This window comes from Notothenia coriiceps, unplaced genomic scaffold (assembly GCF_000735185.1).
Source record: "Notothenia coriiceps isolate Sejong01 unplaced genomic scaffold, NC01 NC01_scaffold00036792, whole genome shotgun sequence".
NCBI lineage: Eukaryota > Metazoa > Chordata > Actinopteri > Perciformes > Nototheniidae > Notothenia > Notothenia coriiceps.
The window spans coordinates 189,940-200,942 of record NW_011369493.1 but is presented as its reverse complement, the minus strand read 5'-3'; the positions used below and the strand labels follow the sequence as shown (position 1 = coordinate 200,942).

The window sequence follows — 11,003 nt, the reverse complement described above, 5'->3', positions numbered from 1 at the left end:
ACGGTCATTTTGCCTGAAGCTGGCGCACTTTCCTTCAAAGTTTATCCGGGAGATTCGCATGGTCTTGTTAATTGTGAAGACAATTAGTTGGTTTTGAGTCTGACAGTGCCCCTGTCCTGTAAAACGCTCGTACTATTGTTCCCAGTGAAGTAATCTCTTATACACACACATAGGGAATGACACTAGTATACAGGACATATTAGGTAAATAGTTGATAAGGGACATAACCACAAAATAGACTAAGGAGACAAAAATAAGAAAGTACACACACTATGACCTCCCGGATGTTTGTAACACCTCCTTTAATCGGGAATTTGTACAAAATCAATGAGATATACTTTACCTTCGTCGAAAATACTGTCCCTGCTCTCTCGACCAACTCCCGTGAAGAAGAACTTCTTAAAAGTCGTACCAGTTACTAGTCCCTTTAGATGAACAAAATTTATCTACACACACCAACTAATGAAACATAATCATTATTGTCATCACACATTTCCCTTCGACCTTAATACGTTACGACTTGGAAAATAAACTTTATTTCAAGACGCGTTTATAAGAATTTCTTGTTATCGAGTTCACAGACCCTTCTCGACGTCCGATTTACTCACACGCCATGAAAAATTGACGAACTCTAGTCTCTCGCCTACAAAAGGAGAACAATAATAACAAACTCCCAATTCCATTGAGTGTACACAATAAACCATATTAGGTTGATATTTTTTGATATAGAATTTGGATAGAAATATTTACGGTGTTTCATACACTTTGAACGTTCTCCCCAAACAATAGAGCTTACATTCCCAGCGGAGACCGGTCCCGGCACCCTTCTCCCCACGACTCGCCACGAACGTCGTGGGGGACTAACCTCCTGTCCCTTAGACGTGCCAGGTGTTCTAATTTCCTTTACTATCTATGGTTTTTTTGCTTAAAAGTCGGGACTACATTGTAGTAAGTATTAATTATTTCTATTGTGGAAAAAGTGGAGCCATGTCAAAGGTAAAACGGGACATGCTACTTCTCACCCCCTACAAACCGAATCGTCCGCGGGCGGTCGAGTGTGTGTCCTGTCTATAGTTCGACAGACCTGTCCTGAACTATCGGTCCTTGACTCTCCAGTCACTCCATTTCGCTGACTCTCAAATCTATCAAGGGGTTTGGGGGGGAAATCAGATTCAATAGAGTCTCACAGAGTTTGCCAAACAATTGTTAATATACGCATTTGTTTATGAAAGGTTCCGTGTGGAATATATTAATAACCCTATTTAATTTTTGTCCAAAATTTAGTAAGGTCACGTATGATATCCTGTCATTTTGTCTTTAATAACAAATTTAGACCTCTCTAATTTTTCTTATAACGTATTTATCTTATTTACAATTGACCATTTTATTCTTTATTGTACTTGTTGTTTTTATTTATTCAATGTAAATGAACAATAACCGCATACTAGTCCAATAACCAAACCTACCAGGTGTGTGAATAAACTAATAATTTTACATTTGGCTAGAAAAGCTATGACCCCACAAATATCAACATGGGGAATCTAGATGCAGAGACCGTTAAGTCGAGTTTCACGTGGTCTAACTTCGTAAGAATGAACATATTACACTTTTTTTTAGAAGCGGGGGCTGGGGGATCTCCTAACACTAGGGTGCGGTGGGGGGTAAAGTTTGTTACAAGGGTGCGATACGAGACCGAGCGCGACTACACCGACAGAAAAGATTCACCTCCTGGGGAACCCCCCCCCCCCGTCGGCGTATCGAGGAGGACCCCAAAAACCTATATTCGGAAACAAAAGAAATCTAGGTCAGAGAAGAGGAAGTTAGACTTGGTCTAGCATCTAACCTCCTTCTCGTCCCTTCATGAAGAAACATAAACATACAATGGAAAAATAGGTAATTTTGTTCTAATAGGAACAAATTGAACGTAAGAACCACAAAGAATTAGGGAACGGAAAAAATGCTTAAATGGTCGAATGGTTGTGCTGTGCGTGCTCTTGCCCAACCAAAATTTGTAGGAGGCTAGAGGTTGTTTTGATATAATACATTTATTGGGTTTAAACACAAGACACTTTGACTTTTTCTGCATATTATATAATAAAACTTCGCTCCAACTGGTCCTTCAACAAAACGATGCTTGTTGTAATGCCTCTTTCGAACTTATAGCGAAGATGTATATTTCTGCCTCTTTCATTCTTGTTTTCAGCCTTTATAGTCCATGTCATAGTATTTGTGAAATGTGTATTAACAAACACAATGAAAGCCAACGTCAACATAACAGAATTTACATACATTTACAACTGGAAGGCACCACACCCAGTCCCCGCGTAGAAGCAGCGCTTTAAGTCGTTAAGGTATAAGCACACAGGTAGCCCACACTATAAAGACCCTGTCACACTGTCCCTGAAATTCCATTTTGTCACAACTACCTGAAAATCCATTACATCCATTTTATGCTTCCAACTAATAAATTTATATCGATGACCAATCCGAATAGTTACACTGCGGGTCTCATCTTCTTGGACCTCATTTGCACCTGGAATTCACCAGCCAATAATAGTTTACTGTTCTAACTCGTTACTCACATTAACGCCACCACTTGAGCCTGTAGCTCCACCTTAAGACCCCTTGTTGTCACGTGAGAAGTGAGTCTCTTTTTTGAAGTCCTTGGTCCATGACCTTTGGTGCGGCGGTAGTATTGTGGTTAACTGAGTCTCTCCTTAAAATTTTACATTATTGAAAACTATGTACTTTGTTTATACCTTTATTGGTTCTATTCTGGGACAAATCTTTTATTATTCTTAGTCTTATGCTCTTTATTATGGTTTAACCGGAACTCTAAGTTTTTTCTTTTGTGCGGAAATAAAAAAAGGAAATTAGAAATAAAGTTTGTTCGTACTACTGAAACGACAAAACTAAATGTTTTTAGTAATATAACATCCAATTCCTGAAATTTTTGAGGACGATTGGATCTATTATTGAGTTTTTTTAGGTAATGTCAGGAAGTCTCTCGTATGAGCCTCTTTGGTGACTTGGTGAGTCCATACGACTGTTCAGTAACTTGTGGATTTTGTGCGGAGACGTCTGTATTTTGACTAATTTGACAGAAATGGTGCGAAGTAAGGTAGGTAGGTATAGCATTGTCGCACAGACACTGCGTCCTCCGTGGAGTGTGTGGAGTGCGTGGTACTACGACACGTGATTTATTAGGCGCGTCACCAGTCGTACTCCTACTAAGTGGGTGGGTGACTCGGTGGTGTAGAGCATTAAATAGAATGACCAAGAGGTGCCGATTAAGAGGAACCTACTCGAATTGCACATACGGTAACCAATTGCTACATTGACGGTCACAACGTTGTACAACTTGGACGAACCTCGTCAGATAATTGTCAAAAAAAGACCCTGGTTATAGACGTTTTAGGTGCAAATAGTACCATTAAAAGATGTGTTGTACCAGGTGGAGAAGAAGTGCAGAGAAGATGTAGTTGTACACAGGGGAGAAGAGGTGCAGAGAAGATGGAGTTGTACACTTAGGGAGAAGAAGTGCAGAGAAGAGTGTAGTTTGTACACAGGGGAGAAGAAGTTTAGCAGAGAAGATGTTAGTTGTACACAAAGGGGAGAGAAGTACAGAGAAATGTAGTTGTACACAGGGGAGAAGACCAGTACAGAGAAATGTAGTTGTACTAAAACAACCCGATGGACACATGATAAAGGAAAAGTTCAAATTCAGCTCTGATCGTAACAACATCGGGAAATTCGTGAGGGCATCCTAAGACATTGTATGACCGCCGGTGGAGTTTCTTATGGCTCCGGCAGCAACTTCGTGAGCGGTGGCAAAATCTTTGGCATGCAAAAAAATTGCCGAAGGACCTTACGAAGGTTAATTTTTCATGTTGAATTTGTGTGTAAATTTTGCCCTTCGTAAGGCCATCGTGAGGGCATCTTGTTATCATCGGTGCCATCGGGCATTCGCCCCGATCAGAGTGAGGGCGATGGCACCGATGATAACAAGATGCCCTCACGGTTTGACAAGATGCCCTCACGAGTGCCTTACGAAGTTGCCGCTCACGAAGTTGCTGCCGGAGCCTGAGAAACTCCACCGGCTGTCATACGAATGGCTTAAGATGCCCTCACGAATGGCCCGATGTTGTTACGATCAGAACCGAATTTGAACATTTCCTTAATCGTGTGTCCATCGGGTGTCAATTTCGGGACAGTGTGACAGGGGCTTTACTGGGTAGCAGACTCTAAGACATCATTATTAAACACTAGCAATCATCATAGGTGCCTTTTCTGTGTGGTTTCACCTACTCACAGTAACAGTAGGATAGTGTTGGTGTGTTACTACGGAAATATAGTGTTGAGAGTCACAGTTTCTAATCTTCGGGCTTGTGGGAAAATTTCGATTTCTCTGTATGTACACACAAACTGAAAGATTGACAATAGAGTTGGTAAAGAAACAATACAATATCTTATGTCATCAAAGAAAGAAGTTGTTTAGTTCTTTATTTCTTAACCTCTACAACTTCATGTTTTTCCACATACTCTTAACTGTTATTAACATACCCACAATGAAATACATGCCAAGGTTATATCAGATACAGCTTTCAATATAACACTTTCTGTCTCAAAATGAGAAAATACGTTTTTCCGAATCAACAAAAGGCTTAAGAAATGTTAAAGCAAACTGAGCATTTCTTACTGTGACCATGTCTCATGAGACTGGCACACTAGCAGGTGACTGACAGTCTATATAGATTTCCACGCTCACATACAAACATGCATGCAACACACGTGGATACAGGACTTGCTATGTTCAAAAACTTCCACTACGACCCACTAAAAGTTGTGTTTTCTTTTTTTCGTTGGCTTTCCCATTCGACTTTGGAAAAAGTAATTGGTCACTTTGTTATAAGGAATTTGATTGCAACAAAATATCAAGACGATAACTTCTTCTTACAACACTTTTTCTAATGTCAAAAACGTTTTAATATTAATACAAACAACTAGAATAACCCTAAAGCCATGTTATCACCAGTATTAAAAACAACCACCAGTGAGTAGATCAAGGGTCGGAGTTACTGAACCTCGACAGAGTTCCAGTATGAAGAGAATACTAAAGTCCACCATTAAGTAATACGAGATGTGAGACATGCGGATCGGCGGATGTTTTTTCTTCATGAAGGAAGCCCCTGTTTTTGGAGCTTTCCCTCTTTTCTGTGTCGATACCTGAAACCCACGATTGGCTTCGCCTCGACTCGTGAGTGCACTGACAAACAAAAGTTCACTTGTATAAATGACAAGCAAAATGCCAAAAACCCATTTGCTTTGTCATTCCTTTGGTTAGCTGATCTCTTAATGTAGCCCTGGTAGAACATGTGTTTATAGGACATTCAACAATTATGACATTAAAATATTGTATTACCAAATTAAAGTGTCCAAATAGACACTGATTTCTGCATGTCTTCTTCACATGTATCTGCTTCCATTTGGTTTGAATCTGTTATCCACCATTATAGTCTAAAAGTGTGACTGATGGGATTTTTAAAATTATATTAATTTGATGTTTTAAGCCCTTTCCACTGCAGGAAATCTTTTTTTAAAACGGCGCTAAATATGTTCTGAGAATGCCAAGTTAAATCGCCAATAGTGTATTTACTTCTGTAAGTGGAAGGAGGTATCTTGTATTTGTTTGTAGTATACTTTTTTCTTTCTTTTTGGAAATCTTAAAATTGCTCCAACATACACAGCTGTTACAATAGAGGTAACATCTTAATTTAAAGGTGACCTATTATGCAAAATGCACTTTTGTACGTCTTTTCTACATGAATATGTGTCCCCGGTGTTCCAGGGAACTCACCAAGTGTCAGAAAACACAACCCTCTCTATTTTCCTCCATACCCAAATCTCTTAAAAAGGTGCTGCAACGGATCTGATACAGACTGATCCAGATTTGAACACTTCTATGACGTCACAGAAGTGGCGCTACGGCTATTGGGCCAACTCCACCAATCAGGAGGAGACAGCCACGGACATTGCCGTTGGAAAGCGCTGGAGACGCTGTAGTACATATGCCAGGCCTGTAGATGGTGCTGTTCTCACAGAATCAGCCCATGATGCAAAGACAGTGTTACATTGAGCGAAATGAGGAATGGCTAAAATGCATGATCTGTTTGGTTAAAATGCATGATCTGTTTGGTATTTTGAAAAATAAAAAGTATAAATATGCCTTATATAGGTATGGTCCTACACTATATTATTCAAATATAGCATGATAGGTCCACTTTAAATTCGCCTCTCTAAACCTGGTTTGTGTTGTTGTCTGTTCTGGTCGACTTTGTGTAAACACCTTCAAATTAGGCCGACTTGTTTTTTTGCGAACGTTTAAAATAAGTTTTTTTTTTGTCCAAGGAAAAGGTGTTCAGAATAAAAAATGCTATAAAGGCTTTTTAAGGATACCTCCTTTCTAAGGGACAACGGAAAAAACACAGTCCTTGGGTCCCCGGCCTATTGAAGGGCCCAGCGGAGTGTTTTTTTTATGCAGTAGGGACGGGTGGCGAGATAACACCCGGTTTAAAGGGCTTTCTAAAAATTCGCTGACTTATTTTTGCGAAAGGTTTTACTAAGTGTTAGGCTCGCAATAACCCTTTGCGCGCTTAGTTTCTTTCTCTCCCTTTCACTCCATGTACTTAAATTAATCGAAAACCAAGGCTCAAAAAATCGAAAAAAATAAACCATAAAATTTCCCCTGGATAAGTACGTTTGTACGTGGAAACGAATGCAGACAAATATGCAACTTAATACACAGGGGGGGAGGGCCCACACAATTCCCTTGAGTGTCTCAACGAGTCCTTTGTGTTGAGAGAGGGAGAAAAAGGAAGGTATGGTTTTAGAAGATTTTGACCCGAGAATTGTCTCGGACTATGTCTGTATGTCTTAAAACTTTTATCAGACTGCAGTCTTCGCTCCTCGAGGCCGGATATACGCGGGGTTGATCTTAAAAAGTCCTTTCGGCCGTCCACTTCAGCGGCCATTCTTTATACGTCCTTCGTCAAAACAACATTACATAAGTCTACGTCTGTGGATAGACATTCTGGTTTTCGGATTAACGACTTTCCTTCAATCGGCGCCGTAAGCGTACTCATACAAAATTAGCCGACAAACCTCAATAATGAACGAGAAATGCCGTGCGCCGACTCCGAACGTAAGGTATGTTTCGCACCCCTCCGACGGTTCTTAGATCAACCAACCGAACATATACGACCTTTTTTTGTTACCAGTTATGATTATATTGCCATCGGTGTGCGAACCGATTTTATTTGTCAAATTGTTTAAGTCCCCGCCCTTAAAAAAAAAAAAATACTTTAAAACCGCGGAAAGACGGGTCCTTTTTCTAACGGCACGCCTGTGGTCATTAGTCTTAGTCCTTATGGAAATTGCAAGGTAATCTCCTTGTAAACCTAAAACAATGTCGTTCTTTTCTCGGTTTCTGTCCCGAATTACCAGATGTGGAGTCGGAAACCGTATATAAACTATCGGCGCGTTGTCCTTACTAAACAGTCCCTGGAAGTAAGTAACCTATGACTTACTGTTATGTGTGATGGGTAACGAGTCCAGATTGGATTCAACTGGCCCGACGTAATGCCTGACGCAAAGGTAACAACTTAACCTTGATGCATAATTGGTAAAATTTTGTCCGGTTATTAGTTCTAGGTTTGCCGGTCTTTTCAGATAGGGTCATTTTTGGGTTACGATGCTGGTTTTAGTTTTCGAGTTGAAATTTACAGTTAGAATGAGTCAAACACCAAATGTCTGTACTAACTTTATGCAAAGGTGTTAGGGCCTACATTTTTATGGCATTGTCGATACATATTTTATACGAGCGAAGATATGTTTTAGTTGTATGTGTAAATTGTGTTCGTGTGCTTTCTTTTTTTTGTGTTGTTAGTTAGATTGTTTATTGTCAGTGATTTTCATAATTAGGCTTACAACTTTCTCGGGTCTGGAGGATTATTCAGTACTGTTTAATTTGTAAGACACTGTTGCACGGACGAGAGGGGTTCCTGTAGCAGTGTGTTGTCGTCCGTGTACTGCCATCTTTCTCAATGATTTCGGGTGTAACCGAATCGGTCGTTTGTTCGTTGTAAAGTCTCTAATGTTTTTAACCGGTGCGCTGAACTCTGAGTCGACGGGACGCCTGCAACCCTGAGTGACAACGAGAAACGATCGGGAGACGCCAGGCAGTCAGTCCTCTGAGGTGCACACACCCCGAACAAAACTGACGACGTCATCAGGTGGATTTCTTGTGTGATCGGGCTTTTCGGCCGCGAGTGATGTCTCCCCCTCTTTATCTGACCCTCCGTTTTTAGTCCTGCTGTTAGGCGTACCCATTCCAAAAATAAAAACCGACAAATAAAAAATCCAAGTTTTAGTTTCCAGTATTGGGACCGCACTCCCCAAATTTTACTCCATGAGCGAATTAGAAAACTAATACATATAACTAGTATTTTAGTCTGGAGTTGCAGGATCGTCTCGCCTTGTAAACATAACGAATTGCGGTTCTTTTCTCGGTTTCTGTCGAATTAAATGGAATTCCTTCGTAAGTAATTTTGTTATGTTTTTTTTGTGTTTGTTTTGTGTAGGACGATTGCTCGGACATGTTTATTAAGTGAATAAGTTTCAGTTGAAATTTTATACACAACATGTACGGTCTTTCCTAGACTTTATGAGCAAAGGGTGCTCGAGGGCTCCGAAAAAAAAAAAAAAAAATTTTTTTTGTGTGTAATTTTACGTTCTTGTGAGCGCGTTATTAATGTTTTTTTGTGTTTTATTTGTCAAATAAAAGTTCATTCTGTCTCTATATATATTCTTTTCCGTAACTACGATGTACTCACGTTTTACTCTCACGTTGTTTACAGGTATCGTCGCGATTTTTCCACTTACACCATAGTAGTATAATAATAATGAATAATTTACTAAACGAAATTGATTTTGTGTGTTTATCTTTCCATTGACTGATATCTCGGTAGGTATGTAAGTTGGACAAACGTTGAGTTGTGTAATACGATAGTGAACTGAGCAATGCAGGTGATTGAAGACTAAGAATAAAGCATAACATAAATCGAACGTGGACCGAAAAAGTCACAATAACACAACGTGACAAGCGCCTCCTTTCGGACACTGGATCTAAAACAAGGAGCTGTCATTGATGTGACGATCGACACTCTGCTCCTACCTATTATTTTTCGGAACTTAGAACTTCTCGATGTTACGACGCAAGAATGCAACAATATCGGGTCATCGTCCGGATTTCATTCGGGTCACGACCTTACAACCTTTACTGGCTTCACACAGTGATAATGTTATGCTGCCCTATAAAGTAACTTAGTTAACGTCCGAGTAAAATTTACAGGTTCAAGTTCGGGAGACAACTGTTGGTTCTTTGACTATTTCCGAAAAGTCCGTCCCTACACCGACAATAAACGCCTCATCTGCCCATACTTACGGATCGACGTACCCCACACCTTTCCCCTGTGTCCGACTCGAGTCCCACACCTACGACGAAGAAGAATGAATTGACCTTTCTAAACGCTCTTTTGCCCGTTATGTTTCGTTTGTGGTGTCGAAGCAGACCGTCTACCCATTTGTGCAGTTTGACAGTTGTAGGCATTTTTTCTTTAATACCCTGCTTCCTTGTGATAACAAATACAATAACAGAACAGAACAAAGACAAAGCCACTTCCCCTTCGTAGAACTGCATAAAATCCTTTTCGCGGAGACGTTTAGGGTACATAACAATAATAAATAGATAATATAATGATGAGATGGACTTTGTCGTTTTTTTGCTAATACGGAGAAATGGGGTGAATGTTACCTGTAAGATTCTACAACTCGGTCCCAAAGGTTATAAAGTAGTTTAGCTACCTCTAACGGACACCGAAACCGTAGTTCTACAAGTATTAATTATAAATGTGAACTCGTGGTTTTAGTATTAAGTTCATTGGAGAAAACTTGGAAAACTGGGACAAAAAATTTTGAAAAAAATTTTGATTCCCTTAGCTTTACCGTCATAGTTTTCAAGTTGAAATAACAGTTAAGAAAGGCAAACATACATGTTCTCGTCTCTCTAGCTTTATGACAAGGGGTGTTAGGTCTGCTTATGTCTTATCGTTATACATATTGTTATACATATTTGTATATATATGTTTTTGGTTGTCTGTGTAATATCGTATACGTGTGTAATTTCCCGTTGTCATACAAAAGTTATTTTGTGTAGAAATTTGATTTCGAGGTCCAGTACGAAAAGGCCAATAATGGGCACGGGGAACCACAATACATCGAAAAAGACGTACATTTGCAGACGTCTCAGTGTTTGGGAAGTTTCATGTGGGACATCGCTCATTTTGATCTTCCTGGACAGACACGACGGGGTCTTGCGGGAGCAACCTCTAAATAGAAAAAGGTAACAAAAGAAGGACCCATATCACGTGCATTTCGCCGAGGACGCCTGAAGGGAGTGTGCGCTGTAGTGTGTGTCTGTCTGTTGTGTGTGTGTGTGGTTGTGTGTGTGTGTGTGGTGTGTGTGTGTGTGTGTGTGTGTGTGTGTGTGTGTGTGTGTGTGTGCTGGGGTGGTGTGTGTGTGGTGTGGTTGTGTGTGTGGGGTGTTTGTTGGGTGTGGTGTGTGTGTTGTGTGTGTGTGTGTAGAAAAGAGTCGACCGTTCAAAGGCGCCTAAAGATTCGAACTTGAGTCGACTCTGCCGCCCTGCGCCGCTCCCGAGCCGGACCCGAGTCCCGACTCGTGTTTGTCGTCTGAGTGTCGGTCCGACGTCCAAAAACGCGAGCCGACCTAAGCCCGACCCAAAAGCGACCCACAGGGGCGTGTTTATATTTAATAAGATCATCTCGAGTTGTCACCTTAATACAGTCATCTTTACCGTACAGTTACCTGGAAATTCAGATGAAGGACCCTCTTTCAACGGACCTAGAAATCTTAAAACCCCTGTTTC

The 11,003-nt window shown here is 40.5% G+C and overlaps 1 protein-coding gene across 1 annotated transcript in view; it reads right to left on the bottom strand.

Annotated features, from left to right (window-relative positions):
- Window positions 1–575: 575 nt before the first annotated feature.
- Window positions 576–11,003, bottom strand: part of znf710b (zinc finger protein 710b) — a 17,429-nt gene continuing 7,001 nt past the window's right edge. The window contains exon 5 of the mRNA XM_010792889.1: window positions 576–643. Coding sequence (XP_010791191.1) covers window positions 576–643 — 68 coding nt within the window. The remainder of the gene's footprint in view (window positions 644–11,003) is intronic.